Source organism: Theobroma cacao, chromosome 2 (assembly GCF_053813885.1).
Source record: "Theobroma cacao isolate CCN51 chromosome 2, ASM5381388v1, whole genome shotgun sequence".
Lineage (NCBI taxonomy): Eukaryota > Viridiplantae > Streptophyta > Magnoliopsida > Malvales > Malvaceae > Theobroma > Theobroma cacao.
Genome location: NC_142640.1, coordinates 42,639,411 through 42,660,874, shown reverse-complemented (window position 1 = coordinate 42,660,874; position 21,464 = coordinate 42,639,411). Strand labels below are relative to the sequence as shown.

The 21,464-nt window shown below is 37.0% G+C and overlaps 1 protein-coding gene across 1 annotated transcript; it reads right to left on the bottom strand.

Annotated features, from left to right (window-relative positions):
• Nucleotides 1-4,062: 4,062 nt before the first annotated feature.
• On the bottom strand, nucleotides 4,063-15,794 carry LOC148764300 (uncharacterized). Its single transcript, XM_088803576.1, has 4 exons — nucleotides 15,168-15,794; nucleotides 13,182-13,904; nucleotides 10,297-12,319; nucleotides 4,063-4,328 (listed from the first exon to the last, which is right to left on the bottom strand). The coding sequence occupies exons 1-4, from the start codon at nucleotides 15,792-15,794 to the stop codon at nucleotides 4,063-4,065; spliced, it is 3,639 nt and encodes a 1,212-aa protein (XP_088659702.1).
• Nucleotides 15,795-21,464: the final 5,670 nt, after the last annotated feature.

Below are 21,464 nucleotides of genomic sequence, written 5' to 3'. Positions count from 1 at the left end.
AAAGAATTTTTCCATTTTTAATGTTTTAGGAATATTTCAAAATAATAATAATAACAATATCTAAAATTTTCAAAATTGCTAACAAATAAAAAATTATTTTCTAATTAATATTAACATGGATTTGTCCGATGCTTGGTTATTTGTTGAAAATTTTATTTAAGAGATGATATCATATAAAAGTTTACAAAAAAAAAATACAAGTATATTAAACTTGAATTTTAAAAACGAGCTTAGTGGGTTACTTAAAGAGGAAGAGACCATGGGGAGACAAAGGTCCTATGTTGAATGGTTAAAAGTGAGAGATAAGAATACAAAATTCTTCCAGAGTAGAGCCTCTGAAACAAAAAGGAAGAATACAATATGGGCTCTAAATAGGATAATGATGTATGGGTGGACTCAAATGCCAAAGTGTTAAGAGAAATGGAAGATTGTTTTGTCGAATATTTTTACCTCATCTACTCCACAAGTGATAGAAGAAGTCTTAACCTTTGTGCAACCAAAATTCAATGATGATATGATAGCAGTTTTGGATGTTGAGATTAGTTTTGATGAGGTGAGGTGTGCTATGTTCTAGATGAACCCAATAAAGGCTCCAGGTCCAGATGGCTACCTTACTCTGTTTTACCATAAATATTGGGATAAATTGGGTAATTGCATACATCGATTGGTGATTGATTTTTTAGATTGAAGATTGGATAATTCAGATATTAATCATACCCATACAGTGCTTGTTACGAAGATAAATCAATAGGAAAGGTAAGTCAGTTTCGACCTATTAGTTTAAGTAATGTGCTTTACATAATTGCATCTAAAGTTTTGACCAATAGATTGAAAACAATTATAGCTTTGTGTTGTTGATTTCTCACGTAAGTGCATGTATAATTAACAAGTAATATAGAAAAATGTAGAATCAGTTCTTATGGAGAATTGAATTAATCCCTACTTGTTAACTACTAAAATTAACACATTCTAATCTTATCTAAACAATTAATTTAAAATTATTAAAATAACAATTAAAACTAATAAACTGAAACTAAAATTAAATAGTAAATTTGTTTTATAGAACTCTCTTAACTATCAGACCTAAGATTATGATTTTCCTCAATTCTTCATTTGAATATTGTCTCTCTTTCTCAACTTAGTTTAATAGATTAAGTTGTTAACCTAGAGTCCTAAATTATTTACAAGTCTTTGTTGAGTTTAATAGATTTATTAAGCTTGTGTTCTAATCTTTGCAACTTATGGCTTATATGTGTATATTTACCCTATATGCAAATCAAGCCACCTAATCAATTAAGTGCATTCGATCATACACTATTCTACTAAAGGTCTACTTAAATTTCCTTCGTCAAGGTTTAACTTAGGTTTCTAATTCAATCTAATTGGTAGCCAATCAACTAGAAGCATTAAGACTAGAATAGAATAAACAACTTAAAACTATCAAATATAAGCAAAAGAGAGATAAATAATTTAGAATACGTATTGGTTTGAATTATAATCTTAGATAAATAAATTAGTTCCCCATCAAGTCACACGTCATCATCAAATAAAGTTTAAACATTAAAACCAAACCCAAGAAAATAAAAAAACAACAAAAAGATAAAAGAAACCTAAGAGTTGCAATCTTGATCTCCAAATCTTCTTGAATCCCTCGATTTCGTCTCAACTTCAATAAGATTTTTTCAATGATTTTGTAGCTTGAATCCAAGCTCTAAATTTGATGTTTCGTGTTTGATTGATTCATTTAAAAGTGCCCTTCAAAGATTTCTTTTTTATAAGGCTACAAAATGTAACCAAAATAGAAGTCTAAACTCACTTAAATTCTAAGTTCTACGTTGGGCAAGAAAGAAGTGTATTTGAACAAGGAAATCTTCATCTTCATCAGATCACGTGCTGCTACTATGAAAAGGTTTTTGACCACCTTCAAGACCAAACTGAGTAAAATAGTAAACATGAAAGGTGTAGCTTTTTCTCTTAGCTTTCCAATGGCTCAAGAATCACCTCATTTGGAGTTTTGTAAAGAGAGTTATGGTCGAAATACTAAGACGTGTAGTGAAAGTCTACACCTTTGAAATTCTCTCCTACTTCCATTAAAAATCCTTCAATTAAAAGTTCTTCTTTAATAAATATCTACAAAAGCACAAATAAATCAATAATAATTATCTTGGGCACATTAACACCAATTTAAGCACAAATTTAACTAAGATTAGATTGACTCACCTAATTAATTAACTTAAAATAATTAGATAAAACTTACTAATTTATATGAATTACTATAAAAACTAAGTTAAATTATAATCAAAATTAAGTCTAAATAACTATACATCATAGAGTTATCACACCCTTAAACTTAAGATTTTGTTAGTCCTCAAGAAAACCATAGAAAAGAAAGTAACAAAAATCAATTTAAATGGTGAAAACAAAATAGATAAAGCAACTACTAGAGATAAAGTGGATCAGCTCAATGATCTCTCATAATTTCCTCAAAAGTATATCGATCAACTTAAAACTTAAGAAAAAATATAGGCATCATTTAAATTTATGTTTCAATTCCAATGCAAGCATATTCTTGAATGGATTTCCATGTAAGTGTGTAAAATCTTTTATCAAGAATATCATAATGTCCGGATTAGTTTATGCCAATCAAAATTTCAAATTAGTACTAAAATTTCATAGGTTTATTTTTCATCTCTCTCTCCACTAATGTAGACTATATAAAGCTAGAGAACAATAGGACTTTATAAAGTTTGTAATGTATGGCTAGGGTCAAAGTAGGATAAATAAAATAATATGGTTCAAATCACCCTAAGCACATAATTATTCAAGGACCTATATAAAGCTCTATTTTCCTTCTCCACATACACCTTTTCTTTTTTTTTTTCAACACTTTATTCTACTTTTTCTTGTCTCTTTTTTGTTTTTTCAATTCCATAATTTTACACTCCCAAACTTATTTTTCTTTGTATTGGAAGTTGTGGATTGATTTTCAATATTTTGAATTTTTTTTTCAGTAACTTCACCTTTCTACCTTTTTCAACATATACTTTAATCTATTTTTCCTAAAACAATATAAATGCTTAGGAGTGAGGGTTGCAAAATTATAAATTTTACTTGAAGGTTAGGCTCAATTATTATGTGGTTAAATAAAGAAAATGGAAATTAGGCTCAATGGGGTACACTAGGGATAAAAATATATCAAAGTTAGCTTGAAAAACTCAAACGGTTCAAAGATAGTCTAAATCATATCCCTAACTAAGTATTGCCTAGGATTTCACCTCGAGAGAGAATCAAGCAAATTCTAGAATTCATAACATAATTCAAAATTTTATATCAACATAAACCTTCTCTAAATATTCACAATAATTTAAAGCAAAAGATAAAGTGCTCAAAATTGTGAAAATCACATCCTAACAATGATACTAAACAAAAGAATTTAGCATGAACCAAACAATATCCTTATTCATCAAAAGTTAAATATTCAAGACGACTAATTATCATCATTGGACAGGGAGATCATCGAAAAATTTGGCATAACTCTGCTCTATATTCCTAAAAATTCAAGCAAGCATAAAAAATAAATTCAACTAATCCTAAAAATAAATTTATATGATTAACTAATCCTAATTACTTAAAGTATAAATAAACATGAAAATAAAATAAAATTTAAAACTTCCACAGAATATTCACTAATAGAAAAATAACTTCATCCCCCCAAACTTAAACTAAACACTATCCTCAATGTTAGAAAAAATAAAAGAAAGGTAAAAGAATACTTCTTTGTTAGTTGGATGAATCAGGAGAAGCTTTAATCCTCTTTTTTTTCCTCATTGTCACTTGTAAGAGGATTTTTTTCACTAAAATAAATAAATAAATAAATAGAGATTAATGAAGAAAAATAAATAAATAAAATAAAAAAACTTTAAAGAAAGAAAAAAAAAAGAGTTTCAAAAGCTTGGGTTGCCTTTCAAGAAGTGCTTCTTTATAGTTAATAGCTTGACTTTGGTTGAGGTCTTCTTTCACGAAGTTTGAGTTTGCATGGAAAAGCTTGAGGTGTAAGAATAGTCACATCCTAAGATGAGGTTGTAGTGGTTTTAACTCAAGATTTGGTGCTTGCTCAACCCAAGGTGGTGAAATAGGCTGACTTTTACCTAACTTATCAAATTGAGTTCTTGAATAATGCACTTTTGGTATAGCTTTCAAAACATGTGTAACATTTGTGAGTTCTTCATTCTTGTCCTTTGTTGTTGCATCTTGAACCAAACAAGCTTCAAAAAGTTTCTTTGGATTTTTCATACCAATAGTCTCCTTAGGTAACTCATCAACTATATCTAGAAAGAATGGGAGGCACATATGACTTGACTTATGCTAGTGTAGATACTTCCTCCTCTTGCTTAATTTCTTCATCTTGAACTTGATTTGAGGAAGTATTCTCTTAATCTACCTTATCTCCATCATCTTGAAGTCTATCATTGATGGCACTAGTTAGTTGACTTATTTGTGTTTCAAGATTTCTGATTGATGCTGCTTGACTTTGAATGAAGGCATCTTCTTTGTCATGAAGGCTTCAGTTTTTTCATGAAGGTCTCAATCTTTGTCATGAATTACATGAATATATCCTCCATTGAAGGCTTATTCTCAAGCATAAATGTCACTACCCAAATTCTGAGCCATGACCGGAGCATGGGCCCAATGGAGGTAGTCCACTAAGCCCAAGCAAGCCTATTAATATGATCTGTTCATCATTCCATCAAGTTGCTAAATCACATTTCATAACTTCAAATCAAAATAATACTAAGCATTTCCAACTTGTAGTGGCATTACTAATCAAAGATACAGGTATTGTCTAAACATACGTCTTAATAATTTATGTCGTAACGTGCGGGTCCGTTGGAACCCGACCGCTATACGATGAACTGTGAAAACTCACTAAAAAATTAAACTAGGAGTCGCCACCAATCTTTTTTTTTACTAGGTGTGATTGGCCACCTATTGACTCGATTCTAATCGATGCAAACTTAAATTAATTTTAAGCCCACCGAAAAGAACCTTAAACCGGTCTACAATTTTCTGGATCTAGGTTCGGGAGTACGGTTACGCCCGGGGAAGGATTAGCACCCCTCGGACGCCCGTTCCATGAACGGTACCATTTTTAGATTATCCTATTGGGCTTTAATTTTTAATTTCACTAGATTTCCTTAATTATTATTTTTATTTTATCTCCTATTTAACCTAAAACGGAATGCAAATGAGTGGCGAGATGAAATGCATGGCGTGAGATAAAAATGCTGGACAAATAACCTTTTATCGAGGATACTTTCCGAATCCGCCCATCATACTGGTGGGACTCGGGATATTCTCTCACCTAGGGAATTATTCGAGAAACTCGCCTTCGCAAATTCGACGAATAATTCCCGTCTTCGGGGTCATCGTACATTTTCTTTTTAAAATAATATTTTGTGCATAATGGTCCTAATTCGGGCGAAAGCCTTTTATTAAAGGTGGTTCTCGAGCCCTCCCATCATACTGGTGGGATCCGAGGACATCTTTTCACCTAAGAAACTTTTCGAGAAATACCCGCCTTCGCAGGATCCCCGAAAGATCCCATCATCGGGGCTTAAACTCGAAAACAAAAAATATTAATATGCAATGATATGTATGATGCGATATGTATATGCTATGCTAATACAATTATTTATTTTTTATTATCATTAACATTTTTGTTTTATTATATATTTTATTATCCTATTTCCTATTCTTATTTCTTATTACTATTATTATTATTTTTATACTTTACATTTTTATAGTTTATGCCACTTAATACTCAATGCTTAATTTTAAATTAGTTATTAATTTATTTATTTACTTATTTAATGTCATATATATTGTATTTTCGCAAATTAATTATTTATTATATATTTGAATTGTTATCACTTCATCATCATTTTATTACTTATTATTTATTTTTATCAAGTAATTTTATCAAGTAATAATTTTTGTGGTATAATCAGGCTCTTTATTTATTAAGGATTTCGGGATCTTAAAAACGAGGCCCTCCCATCATACTGGTGGAGCCTTGGTTTGAATTCCGAGCCTAGGGAACATAAACTCGAGATTGCGACTTCTCGCATCTCGATCGATTATCCCATCATCAGCATGTTATACTTATAGCTAACATTATAGTATTTTGTATTTATCTTATTATTCATTATCTTTTTTTTATTGAAGAGTTAATTATTTTTTAGATTGATTCCCATATCTATTTTATCATAATTATTTTGATACTTAACATAATATATTTATTTATATTTATTTACATTTATTCATCTATCTCTATTCACTATATATATATATATTTTAATGTACATAAATATTTCCCATGCTCTTTTATATATTTTATTTAAGAATACCTCACTAATAGCCTAATAATTTTCAATTTCACTTACTTATTCTATATGTAGCTCTTTAACTTACTATTTATTTCATTCACTTATATATATTTATTTAGCAATCTATTTTTATGTTTTGCATATTTACTTCTCTCACCCTTGCTAAACATTCTCCTACCTTTAAATTTTTTTATTAGCTATATGTATATATTTTTATTTTTATATTGTATTTTTATATATAGATTTATATCTCTCTATGTATATTATCTTCTTTGTCCTAAAAATAGTATCTAAAAGATTTTTGAACCTTATGCTAAAGTAAACCAATCCTAATCTTGAAAGACATTCTTCAAAAATTTCTAGGGGATTGTATTAAAATATTTTCAGATTAATCATATGAAGCTTAAATTGAATTTTATAGATTAAATCCAAACAAATCAAACCATAATAACCTAAGCTATTAAATCATTATGAATCAATTAGGCAAAGGAGTGAAGCTTTCCTTACCTGATCCCACTAAATTAGTTCAATCTGGAGCACCAAACGACGTCGTACGGCTCAGGGGAGACGGACTCCCTTTTCTTATTTTTCTCTCCTCACTTTTCAACTTTCTTTCTTCTCTCTATGCCGGCGGTACCTTCTCTTTTTCTTTAAAAATGCTGCCTTTCTCTTCTCTTCTCAAATCATTACCCACCGGCGGCTAACACTCCAGCTACTACTCCTCTCACCGGCGGCAAACCCTCCCAAGCTGTTACTCCTCTCTCCGGCAGCAAACCTCCAAGCTTTCACTCTTCCTACCGGCAGCAAACACTCCAGATTTCAGTCTTCCTACCGGCGGCCAACCTCCAAGCTGTTGCTCCTCTCTAAACGGCGGCAAACCTCCAAGCTGTTGCTCCTCCTACCGGCGGCAAACCAGCCCAGATTTCTCTCCTCCTACCGGCAGCAAACACTCCTCCCCTCTTTCTCTATTTTTTCTTCTGCCCAGCTCTCCTTGCCGGCAGCAGACACTCCTCCCCTCTTTCTCTATTTTTTCTTCTGCCCAGCTCTCCTTGCCGGCAGCAGAACGACTCTCCCTCCTTCTCTATTTTTCTACTCCTTGGTTGCTCTCCATTGCTTAGAAAAGCTCCCTCCTTCTGTTGCAGGTTCTCCCCCTCCCATTTATACCCAATTTCTGGGCTCTGGAGGGGGCGCTCCACTACCCTGCCAGACGCGAAAAATTCGCGTCTGGCAGGTGAGAGAGGTGCCTGGCAGGGTGCGTCCGCACCCTGCCAGTCGTACCTCTCTCCTTTTTTCCTTCTTTCATTTTTTTCATTTTTCATTATATTTTTCACTCTGTTTTTTTTATTTGTAATTTTGTGTCTACAGCTGCCCCTCTTTGAACATTTCGAAAATTCGAAATAGTGCAAAGACATAGACACTGTATTTGACTAAACTCTTTAATTCTCTTACCAAATTTTTATTATATATATATATAGTTTAAATAAATTCCTCAAAACTGAGGCCACCAGACTTTTAAAACGAACTCCTCAAAAATGAGGCAACGAGACTTTAAAAACGAACTCCTCAAAAATGAGGCAACGAGACTTTAAAAATGAACTCCTCAAAACTGAGGCACTAAAACTTCAAAATGAACTCCTCAAAACTGAGGCAACGAGATTTTAAAAATAAACTCCTCAAAACTGAGGCACTAAAACTTCAAAATGAACTCCTCAAAACTGAGGCAACGATATTTTGAAAATGAGCTCCTCAAAGCTGAGGCAACGTACCTTTAAAAAATGAATTCTTCAAACTTGAGGCAACGAAACCCTTTTCCCTTTTTTAGTGTTTTTTAGAGCCTTTTCTTTGATCAATGGGGGATGAATCGATCACATTTCTGATCTCCCGTCTTCCTCAATTCATTGCTCATAACTGTTTTCTTCTTCTATCATATGCATGTTCCAATCACTCTTCACATTTTTACTGTGCTCCATTCTATTGCTAATTCCATTCTTTTCTTTCTCTTCTTAGACTCCATTTCATTCCCTGTCAATTACGATCCTTTTTCAAAATATTGCAAACATTTCTTACTTTATCACGCTTTTTATTAAGTATCATTCCAATTTTATGACAAATGCAATGCAATGTACTCATATCTCCTCTTTTGACAAAATGGAAATGAGGGCATTATTGGGAGCAAAAGGCTACTTTTCATTAGAAAAAAGTGAAGTTTCTACAATCAAGTATAATGACAAGGAACAAGGGAAAATTGATTAATACCAAGGGGATACAGTTCCTTCTTAATGACCGTTTCGATAGATATTAACAGTAGTCTCAAAATTCTATCCCGAAATAGGCACATTTGTCAGCTCCCTTGTCTTTTGCATGAACATCTCGGATCATGATCTTCACCCTTTCTGTGTTAAGCCTTTGTAGTATTTGGACCTTTTTCGTGTCTAGACCGCCCTTTCGGGTTTTCACCCTAAACACATCTCCCAAATTCAAGCTGCCTTTTCGGGTTTTCAACTTGAAAATTTTCTTCTTTTCTTTTTTTTTTTTTTTTATTATTATTATTATTTATTTATTATTTTTTTTTATGCAAAATATTTCTTGATAGCATCGGCATTCACCGGGTTGGAAAACTCCCTTCCATCCATCTCCGCCAAAATTAGTGCTCCTCCTGAAAAAGCTTTCTTCACCACGAATGGTCCTTCCCAATTCGGTGTCCATTTCCCGCGAGGATCATGCTGGTTCGGGAGAATTCTTTTCAATACTAATTCTCCTTCTCGGAACTGTCGAGAGTGTGCCTTCTTGTCATATGCCCTCATCATTCTTTTTTGATATAACTGCCCATGGCAAAGTGCTGTCAACCTTTTTTCTTCTATGAGATTCAATTGCTCATAACGAGCATTAACCCATTCGGCTTCTTCCAACTGTACTTCTTTAAGGACCCGAAGGGAAGGGATTTCCACTTCAATTGGCAAAACTACTTCTATCCCATATACCAAAGAGAACGGTGTAGCTCCCGTGGAAGTTCGGACTGTTGTGCGATAAGCATGCAAAGCAAAAGGTAACTTCTCATGCCAATCTTTGTATATATCTGTCATCTTTTCAATTATCCTTTTGATGTTCTTGTTGGCTGCTTCCACTGCTCCATTCATCTTTGGGCGATAAGGTGTTGAATTGTGATGCTTGATCTTGAACTTGGCACAAACCTCTTTCATCATCGAACCATTGAGGTTACTAGCGTTATCCATGATGATCCTTTCTGGGAGACCATAGCGGCATATTATTTCTTTTTGGACGAACTTACACACCACTTTCTGGGTCACATTGGCATAAGATGATGCTTCTACCCACTTAGTGAAGTAGTCAATTGCCACCAGAATAAATCGATGCCCATTTGATGCCTTCGGAGTTATCAACCCAATCACATCCATGCCCCACATTGAGAATGGCCATGGTGATGTCAATACATGCAGTGAATTAGCAGGGGTGTGGATTCTGTCCGCATATATCTGACACTTGTGACACTTTCGAGCAAAGTCTATACAATCCTTTTCCAACGTGAGCCAGTAATACCCTGCCCTCATGACCTGTCTTGCCAACTTATGTCCACTTGCATGTGCTCCACAAACTCCTTCGTGAACTTCTTCGACTATTCTCCGAGCTTCGGTTGAATCCACGCATCTCAAAAGTGTTTGATCCCTACTTCTCTTGTATAAAATGTTCCCATCCAAGAAGAAATTCATTGCCAACCTTCTAATGGTTTTCTTATCATTTTCTGAGCTTTGATCCGGGTACTGCTGAAATTTGAGATAGTACACAATATCGTGGTACCACGGTTTCCCGTCTATTTCTTCTTCTACACTAGAGCAGTGCGCGGGACACTCTCGAAGATTAATCATGATGGGTTGGATCTTGACATTGGTACCAACTTTGAACATTGCCGCCAGCGTGGCTAATGCATCGGCCATTTGGTTCTCCTCTCGGGGTAAATGATTGAAGCAAATTTCATCAAAATTTTCAATCAGCTTTGATACATACTTGTGATACCGAACTAACTTTGAGTCACGCGTCTCCCATTCTCCTCGCAACTGATAAATAACCAAAGCAGAGTCCCCATACACTTCCAAAATGTGAATTTTCCTCTCGATTGCTGCTTGAATGCCCATGACACAAGCTTCATATTCAGCTACATTATTGGTGCAATAGAAGTTGAGTTTAGCTATAACGGGATAATGATCTCCTTCTGGTGATACTAACACGACCCCTATGCCATGCCCCAAGGCATTCGAAGCTCCGTCGAAAAACATCTTCCAATTCTCTTTCTCTGATTCCTCCCCACTTGTTTGACATATTGACATCAAGTCCTCATCTGGAAACTCAAACTCCATTGGTTCATAATCCTCTTCCACCCTTTCTGCAAGAAAATCTGCGATTGCACTTCCTTTGATAGCTTTCTGGGACACATATACAATATCATATTCAGACAATAACACTTGCCATCTTGCCACTCTACCTGATAAGGAAGGTTTCTCGAAGATGTATTTAATCGGGTCCAACTTTGCAATGAGCCAAGTGGTATGATATAGCATGTACTGCCTGAGTCGATGCGCCGTCCATGCTAAAGCACAACACATCTTTTCCAACGAGGAATACTTGGACTCGTATTCAGTGAACTTCTTGCTCAAGTAGTAAACTGCCCTTTCTTTCTTACCAGTTTCATCATGTTGCCCTAACACACATCCCATGGATCCTTCATTTACCGTTAAATATAAGAGGAGGGGTCTCCCGACCACAAGTGGTGCCAATACTGGCGGACTTAACAAATATTCTTTAACTTTGTTAAAAGCAACTTGGCACTCCTCATTCCACGCCCCCGGATTGTGTTTGCGAAGGAGTTTGAAGATCGGGTCACATTTGAGTGTGAGTTGTGATATGAACCGGGCTATATAATTTAATCTCCCCAAAAATCCTCTAACTTCTTTTTGCGTCTTGGGAGGGGGCAAATCACGGATTGCTTGAACCTTATCTGGGTCAACTTCTATTCCTCTTTCACTGACGATGAAACCTAGTAGCTTTCCTGAAGTGACTCCAAAAGTGCACTTTGCCGGGTTTAATCTGAGCTGAAATTTTCGTAACCTCCTAAATAATCTTTCAAGATTAGTCGCATGGTCCTCTGTTTTGCGAGCTTTTACAATCATATCATCCACATACACCTCGACCTCTTTGTGCATCATATCATGGAAGAGAGTCACCATAGCTCGCTGATAAGTTGCCCCGGCATTCTTCAAACCAAATGGCATTACCTTATAACAAAAGGTCCCCCACATAGTTATGAAGGTAGTTTTCTCTCTATCCTCTGGTGCCATCTTAATTTGGTTATACCTTGAAAAGCCATCCATAAAGGAAAACATGGAGTGGCGGGCAGTATTGTCAACAAGGGTGTCAATGTGGGGAAGAGGAAAATTATCTTTTGGGCTAGCTCTATTCAAATCTCGATAATCCACACACATTCTCACCTTCCCGTTTTTCTTAGGAACTGGGACAATATTTGCAACCCATTCAGGGTACTTAGCTACTTCCAAGAATCCTGCATCGAACTGTTTTTTTACTTCTTCTTTAATTTTCAACAACATTTCAGGTTTCATTCTTCTCAACTTTTGCTTAACCGGTTTGCATTCAGGTTTCAAAGGCAGTTTATGGGCTACAATGTCTGTGTTGAGTCCTGGCATATCTTGGTAAGACCACGCGAACACATCTATATATTCATGAAGTAGCTTTATCAGTTTTTCTTTTTCCATTGACACCAACGTCACACCGATTCTAACCTCTTTCTTATTTTCTTCATCTCCCAAATTAATTGTTTCAAGTGTCTCTTGATGTGGGACAATTTGTCTCCCCTCCTGTTCTACTAGTCTTAACAAGTCTGGAGTTAAATCATAATCCTCCACGTTTTCTGTATTGTCAAGTTCACTGACACTTGTTCCTTTTTCAAAATCAACTTCAAAACCACTGTCATTATCATCTCTGCATTCATTATTTGGAATCCTGGAAGGTAAAGGGAATTGAAATATGTAGAGCTATTGTATAGGTAAATAGTTAAAATAAAGGGATGAAATGATACTAATGGAAATGAGTAATTATGAGAAGAGATATGAGAAATGCACTACGCATGTCAATTTATTAAAATGGTAAATGATAAAAAGCCCGATACATAAAATTCCAATGCTTTTGGGCATAAGCATGAATGTTTAGTTTGCATTACTTTGAAATTGAATCACAAGTGACTGGTAAACTCATGGTGGTCCAGTGGCTCAGCTTTAGATTCGGTGGCCCAAGGTATGTAGTAGGAATCTCATCCACGTTTCCTGACTGCTCTTCACCTTCCTCCGTTGCACATATTGATAAATCAGAAAAAGTCCCTCCTAAAGCTGACACTGATTCTTGGTTCCCAACGGTGAGTGATTCAGGAAAGATGCAACCTCCAGATCGGAATGTCTTGTAAAGATGAGGGTATGTCGTTCCTTGGATTTCCAACTCATGCCCCTTAAAGCGAGCCAACCTTTCTTTTCTTCTTTCGGCTATCATTTCTTCTCTTTCCTTCTTAGTTGGCTTGTACCCCAAGCCAAACCTTTCTTCATTTTTGGTAGTGCGTATGGGACTTCTAATACCTTGCAGTTCTTTTCCCAATCCTGCCCCCGCTCGGTATCCTTTTCCTAATATCTGACTGACAATCATCTTGGTGGTTTTGGAAAGCCTCGGAATAGGCGGTGTGGTTCCTTCTCCCACATACGTGGTGTTAACAAACTCGAAGGATCGAAAGGAACATTCAGGCACTTCTTCCGCCGCTTCCACGTAAGGCGTATCTGCTGGCTTGCTTATGAGTAAGTCCTCTTCCCCGTTAACACAGACAATCTTCCCTTCCACGATGAACTTGACCTTCTGATGAAGAGATGAAGGTATGGCCCCAGCCATGTGTATCCAAGGTCTTCCCAACAAATAATTGTATGAAGGAGCAATATCCATAACTTGGAATTCAATGGTAAAGGTACATGGGCCAATTTCTACTGGTATCTCAATGTCCCCTACTACTTCTCTCCTTGTTCCATCGAAAGCTCTTACGATCATCTGACTCTTTCGCATGTAGGACATGTTGATGGGTAAACGGGCCAAGGTCCTCATGGGCATCACATTTAAGGACGATCCGTTGTCAAGCAGTACCTTTGCGATGGTACAACCTTTACACTTGGTGGTGATGTGCAAGGCTTTGTAATTTCCTCTACCTCCAGAAGGGATTTCTTCATCGCTAAAGGATATTATGTTACCCACCGAAATGTTCCCAACAATGTAGTCCAAATTTTCAACTGAGATATCATGATCCACATATGCTTGGTTCAGAATCTTCATCAGAGAGTTCCTATGTGGTTCTGAGCTGAGGAGCAAAGATAGTAGTGAAATACGAGCGGGCATCCGGTTCAATTGCTCGACTACATTGTACTCACTATGTTTGATGAACTTGAGGAACTCTGCAGCTTCTTTTTCTGTTACCGATCTTTTTGAGCCATCTGTCGATTCCGGAGGTTGTACCTCTTCTCCTCTAGGATTTTGCTCTTTTTCCTTTCCCTTCTCATTCTTGAGATTCTCGAATGCTTCCGGTGAATAGCAGCGTCCGCTGCGGGTAATCCCTCCAACGCTAGTTATATTGGCAGCATCATCTTGAGATTCAGCTATCCATTTCTTCGCTTCTGACACTTGTACATTGCAGTTGTAGTTCCATGGGACAGCTTTGTTGTCTTTGTAAGGGAAGGGTTTAGGGACTTCGATGATCATCTTGGCACGGTTTTTGTCCTCCACAAATTCTCCTTTTGGTTCGTAGAAAATGGTCAAAGGTTTTATCTTCATTGGGTGAGTGGGCTCCTTGGATATCATGTTTACTGCTGATTCTGAAGCTTCCGTATAAAACTCGATCTTTGATTCGTCCATCATTCTTTGCACTTCCTTCTGGAAAGAACTACAATCCTGGATTGAATGTCCCACACATCCTTTGTGATACAAGCAACATAGCCTTTGGATATCTCGTGAGTCATTCACATTAGGACATTTAGGCCACACCTCGAGCATATCGGCTTTTACCAAGGCTTCAAATATTTTCTCCATGGAGGTTTCCACTTCCCGAATGTTCCTTTTGACATACACCTCCCTTTCGATCGCATTTACCCCCGCCCCAGCATGATTTGGCAGTGGGTTGTTGTTAACATTCTGTTCTGGCTTTTTTTCAAAGTTCAGGATTCCTGCCTTGATCAACCCTTGCACCTTATGCTTAAATGCCGTGCAATTCTCAATCGAGTGACCTTCGATTCCGTAATGATAATCACAATGGGCGGACGTGTCATACCATCTTGGGAATGGAGGTTTTAATGGCTCTATGTATAAGGGAGCTACTAGATGGTTTGCAACCAACTGAGTGAAGAGTTCAGCATAAGGGATTGGGATAGGGTCAAACTGCACTTTCTCTTGCTTGTTTCGCCATCCTCTTGATTCACCGGTAGTATGGTTGTTTGAAGGTGTTGCTTGTTGTGTGGTTGAAGCTGTAACAGGTGTGGAAGCAGGTGGGTAAGGTGTCCGTTGGATGGGATTATATGGGTACGGGTTAGGGAAGGCATTTGGCATAGGCGGGTATGGGTATGGGCTTTGTGAAGTGTTGTGCACAGCTGGGTAATAGGGGTATGGTAGGTATGGCTGGTAAGGGTTGTATGTTCCTCCTTGGTGTTGTCCTGAAGTAACGGCTTGGGCTTCTCCTTCTTTCCTCTTGAAAGTTCCCCCTTTCCTTGTGTTTGCCATATCACCTCCTTCTATCTTCCCTTGCTTAATGGCAGTTTCTATCATTTCTCCCGAAATCACCATATCAGCAAAGTTCTTTGTGGCACTACCAACCAGTCGTTCATAGTAAGGGGCTCGCAAGGTGTTGACAAACATTACAGTGGTTTCTTTCTCAGTCAATGGTGGCTGAACTTGAGAGGCCACATTCCTCCATCTTTGAGCGTATTCTTTGAAGCTTTCAGTGGTTTTCTTCTCCATGTTTTGTAAAGAAAGGCGATCCGGAGCCATATCTGTAACGTGCTTATACTGAGCTACAAACGCCCGAGCAAGGTCTTTCCACGTGTGGATTCGATTGCGGTCCAGTTGGACGTACCATTTTGCTGCAGCACCAGTAAGGCTATCTTGGAAGCAATGTATTAAGAGTTTGTCATCATGAGCATATGCGGCCATTCTTCTACAATACATGGTGATATGTGTGACCGGGCACTTGGTTCCATCATACTTCTCAAAGTCTGGAACTTTGAACTTTGGGGGTATAACCACATCTGGAACCAGACAAAGCTCAATTGCATCCATAGAACAATACATTCCCATTCCTTCTACCATGCGCAGTCTTTCCTCAAAAAGGTCAAATTTTTGATGAGTATCGGGATTATCTTTCAATTCAACGGATCCACATTTGAGCTTCTCTTGTTCCTTTGGATCATCCAAATCAGGCACAGAGATGGGATCTGAAGGACTTGCCCCTCCAATTGGCCTTTGTTGAGCATAAGTCGGTGGTGGTCCTATTGGCATCCCAAAAAATGGATATTGACCCATGGATGGCATGGGAATAGAAGCATTCCTTGCAGGTGGAGGTGTAAATCCTGGTGGATACACGGGGTCTGTTTTGGTTTCTGTCTGTTGAACTGCTTCTGGTGTACCAGAACTCCCTGCCACTTTCTTTCCTTTATCTGTAGATATTAACTCCAAAATTTTTGATAACTGACCCATGATTTCTTCTTGCTTCTTCTCAATCTTATCCATCCTCTCTGAATGCTCGTCCCCCATGATCTTAGAACGGGCTCTTGTATTGTATCTGTGGAGAATTTGTTTTTCTGGAATTTTGTTCTATTAGTTCAAGGAATAAGTTAGAATTTTATATTGAGTGCATTATTATTTATTATTTTTATCTGAATCATGCATTATGATGCAAATGAAATGTATTTGAATAGGAAAAATATTGGCCATCCAACATTTACCATAAGAAAATCCGCATCCATAAAACTTAAATATCCAATCACATCATTGTCTAAAACCATATATAACTATCAAAAAGAAAAACCGACTTTGTCATATTGGTCCCTAACCATCTTGAGGTGACTGATCAACCGCTCACTCAATTCATCTTTGGGAAGGATCTCCCGCCTGAGCTCTTCAGTCTTGTCTGCCATTACTCGAGCTCTAAATGCCACTTCTCTCATCTGCCTCAGTATCCATTGCATTTCAGCTTCTTTCCTTTGAAGGCTTTGTGCGCATGAATTGTTTCTTTCCCTCATTTGGAAATATTCTTGCCTTACTGCTTCATACTGTGCCTTATAGCCCTCCATGGCAGTTTCCAACATGTCGCAGTCATTTTTCAACTCTTGGATGGTTTGTTCTTTCCTTTGTACCTCGTGCTGCAAAGCGTTGTTGGCACTTTAGAGTTCTTGTATTCGGGCTAACAGAGAAGAATTTGCCACGCTCACTTCCTCAAACTTGCTTTGCCACTCATCCCGCTCTTTCAAAGCCACCCGTACCTTTCTTGCAGTTTCTTTCTTCACTTCTTCTAGCTCATCCTCATGCCTACGCTTCATATTCATCATCTCCTTTTCAAGTCTTTTCCTCGTTAACTCACTTTCCAACAGGACGTCTTGAGGTTCTGGGTTTACGGGATGTTTGGATGGGTTCTTCGGGGGATGTATGACATTTTTCACCCTTTGGTCATGCCAAGTATGATATCCTGTGGTGACTTCATCAGTAACCCTTCCCTGATCTACTCTGCAAGTTTTCTTCCAGTCTTGAGCAATTTCCTCAATTCTCTTTAGCGTTTCTGGCTCTCCATATGTAAACTCTAACTGGTCGAGCTGGTGAGTCATGGGCACGAATTGCTCAGATCCGAACTGTCTCCGCACAATTATTGGGGCATAGCTGATGGCTCCCCAAGGTCCCATCAGTGGTACCCACGGCTTATCCCCACATTTATACATTACTTGCATTCGTGGCATCCATGGAGCTCTCCAAGTCACTTCAATGCTCATTAACCTCCGGAGCCTTGTGACCCACTCTTCTTTCCTTTTGTAGTCGGGCCATTCACTTTCGCAGAACTCAAGGATAGGACAACTCGCAGACAGATAAAGCTTTCGAAATTTGCTCTCTTTGCATTCGAAATGGCTTTTGATCCATATGGTTAGGAGTTGAGCACATCCGATGAATCGTCCCTCACCTTTGCGTCGACAAAAATTCAAGGATCTGAAGGTTTCAGCTAAGATGGACGGGGCCGGGTTGATGCTCCTTGTCACCTGATCAAAGAAGTCTATGACTGACACCTCCACATGACCTAGAACCTTCGGGAAGACCACTAAGCCGTAAATCGCCATCGCAAAAGCCAAGAGACCTTGTTCATCCTCCATGTGTTTTTTAATATATCCGTTCAAGAAACTCCACGGAAGGCATTCTGTGTCTCCTTTCTTTTTCAAATGCTGATCCACTTCCACCGTAGTCATTCCTAATAACTTGGCCAACTTTCGTCGGTGTCCCGTCTTCTGGGCCCTCCAATAGATCTTGTCAGGCTGCATATGGTCTATCCGGAGCAGAGAGGAGTATTCTTCTATGGTAGGGGTCATGTCCACCTTGTTAAAGACAAAGCAACGATATGAGGGATCCCAAAACTGGACAATGGCTCGGAGCATCTGGTCATCGACTGGTACATATAGGAGCCATGCAATGTGTCCATACTTGTTCTGAAAATTATCTCGGTGAGCACGTCTCCATTGTTCCCAAATCCCTACCATCTCTGTAAGGTCATTCTGCTGAAGATCCAAGTGAACTCTCTCGGGTAAATTTGAGATATGTCCTTGGGTCAAACAGTCTCCTTTTTCCTGTTGAATCTGCCTCATCTGTAACTCTATCTCATAGTCATTTCTGTATATGTTGAGCGGGCCGGCTGATGAGGATGCCATGGATATAACTGGGATCTCTTAGGTTGAATGTTGTGTAGCCAATATTCCTCCTATATGCAATTACGATGTATGCAAATGAACATGTAACATGCGCATGACAAGAAAAATAAACTTAAGTTAGTATGGTAAAAAGAAATAATGGAATGTTAAAAATAATGAGAGAATAACAAACAATATCATGGGTATTATTGTCTACTCCACGATACTTTATTATCTCGGGACATAATTTAGAATAGAGGGAGTGGAAGAAATTCCTTCATGTGTACCTACTTATAAGGTATATTCTCACGGGTATGGCTCTTTCTAAGGTTACGCTGCTCTCGGTACTCTATATGCTGAGCGGGGTTTATGAACAGAGCTAAGGTTCCCAAATCGTTCCTCACTGTCGTCCACGCGGACTAGTAAGGCACCCCGGTCCTCACCCATTACAGGCTTCAAACGGACTAGGTTCGATTTGAGTGGGAGTCTTCACTAGCCCGTGCGGAGGTTATCACCTCACGAGAGCGTAGCTACTAAACTCCCTCCTAAAAAGGACATAACCCGGGTGGAGGGTTTATGCATGAATGTAAAATGTGCTGTGTGTGTGAAGGAAATCATGAGTTCAAAGTAACAATCTCACACCTCTTTACCCTAAATCCCCACAAGTATTAGAAACAATAAAGTAATAAATGCGAAATAAACTAATGTACCAAACAAAATATGCAGTACAAATCATTAATATTAAGGAAACAGTGGATTATTTAAAGCCTTGGATAACCTATTATTATTTTTTAATGGCTCGACTCTCGGCAGGTTCCCAGTGGAGTCGCCAGCTGTCGTAACGTGCGGGTCCGTTGGAACCCGACCGCTATACGATGAACTGTGAAAACTCACTAAAAAATTAAACTAGGAGTCGCCACCAATCTTTTTTTTTACTAGGTGTGATTGGCCACCTATTGACTCGATTCTAATCGATGCAAACTTAAATTAATTTTAAGCCCACCGAAAAGAACCTTAAACCTGTCTACAATTTTCTGGATCTAGGTTCGGGAGTACGGTTACGCCCGGGGAAGGATTAGCACCCCTCGGACGCCCGTTCCATGAACGGTACCATTTTTAGATTATCCTATTGGGCTTTAATTTTTAATTTCACTAGATTTCCTTAATTATTATTTTTATTTTATCTCCTATTTAACCTAAAACGGAATGCAAATGAATGGCGAGATGAAATGCATGGCGTGAGATAAAAATGCTGGACAAATAACCTTTTATCGAGGATACTTTCCGAATCCGCCCATCATACTGGTGGGACTCGGGATATTCTCTCACCTAGGGAATTATTCGAGAAACTCGCCTTCGCAAATTCGACGAATAATTCCCGTTTTCGGGGTCATCGTACATTTTCTTTTTAAAATAATATTTTGTGCATAATGGTCCTAATTCGGGCGAAAGCCTTTTATTAAAGGTGGTTCTCGAGCCCTCCCATCATACTGGTGGGATCCGAGGACATCTTTTCACCTAAGAAACTTTTCGAGAAATACCCGCCTTCGCAGGATCCCCGAAAGATCCCATCATCGGGGCTTAAACTCGAAAACAAAAAATATTAATATGCAATGATATGTATGATGCGATATGTATATGCTATGCTAATATAATTATTTATTTTTTATTATCATTAACATTTTTGTTTTATTATATATTTTATTATCCTATTTCCTATTCTTATTTCTTATTACTATTATTATTATTTTTATACTTTACATTTTTATAGTTTATGCCACTTAATACTCAATGCTTAATTTTAAATTAGTTATTAATTTATTTATTTACTTATTTAATGTCATATATATTGTATTTTCGCAAATTAATTATTTATTATATATTTGAATTGTTATCACTTCATCATCATTTTATTACTTATTATTTATTTTTATCAAGTAATTTTATCAAGTAATAATTTTTGTGGTATAATCAGGCTCTTTATTTATTAAGGATTTCGGGATCTTAAAAACGAGGCCCTCCCATCATACTGGTGGAGCCTTGGTTTGAATTCCGAGCCTAGGGAACATAAACTCGAGATTGCGACTTCTCGCATCTCGATCGATTATCCCATCATCAGCATGTTATACTTATAGCTAACATTATAGTATTTTGTATTTATCTTATTATTCATTATCTTTTTTTTATTGAAGAGTTAATTATTTTTTAGATTGATTCCCATATCTATTTTATCATAATTATTTTGATACTTAACATAATATATTTATTTATATTTATTTACATTTATTCATCTATCTCTATTCACTATATATATATATATATTTTAATGTACATAAATATTTCCCATGCTCTTTTATATATTTTATTTAAGAATACCTCACTAATAGCCTAATAATTTTCAATTTCACTTACTTATTCTATATGTAGCTCTTTAACTTACTATTTATTTCATTCACTTATATATATTTATTTAGCAATCTATTTTTATGTTTTGCATATTTACTTCTCTCACCCTTGCTAAACATTCTCCTACCTTTAAATTTTTTTATTAGCTATATGTATATATTTTTATTTTTATATTGTATTTTTATATATAGATTTATATCTCTCTATGTATATTATCTTCTTTGTCCTAAAAATAGTATCTAAAAGATTTTTGAACCTTATGCTAAAGTAAACCAATCCTAATCTTGAAAGACATTCTTCAAAAATTTCTAGGGGATTGTATTAAAATATTTTCAGATTAATCATATGAAGCTTAAATTGAATTTTATAGATTAAATCCAAACAAATCAAACCATAATAACCTAAGCTATTAAATCATTATGAATCAATTAGGCAAAGGAGTGAAGCTTTCCTTACCTGATCCCACTAAATTAGTTCAATCTGGAGCACCAAACGACGTCGTACGGCTCAGGGGAGACGGACTCCCTTTTCTTATTTTTCTCTCCTCACTTTTCAACTTTCTTTCTTCTCTCTATGCCGGCGGTACCTTCTCTTTTTCTTTAAAAATGCTGCCTTTCTCTTCTCTTCTCAAATCATTACCCACCGGCGGCTAACACTCCAGCTACTACTCCTCTCACCGGCGGCAAACCCT

What these genes read in the sequence shown, in the direction of transcription:
- LOC148764300 (XM_088803576.1), bottom strand. Translation starts at nt 15,794, where the DNA reads ATGGTAGAAGGAATGGGAATGTATTGTTCTATGGATGCAATTGAGCTT. An exon ending in GAACTTTCAAGAGGAAAGAA is followed by an intron (nt 13,905 to 15,167) that starts GGAGAAGCCCAA and finishes GTAACAGAAAAA; the next exon opens with GAAGCTGCAGAGTTCCTCAA. An exon ending in GGCGGCAATGTTCAAAGTTG is followed by an intron (nt 4,329 to 10,296) that starts GTACCAATGTCA and finishes CATTCTTTCTAG; the next exon opens with ATATAGTTGATGAGTTACCT.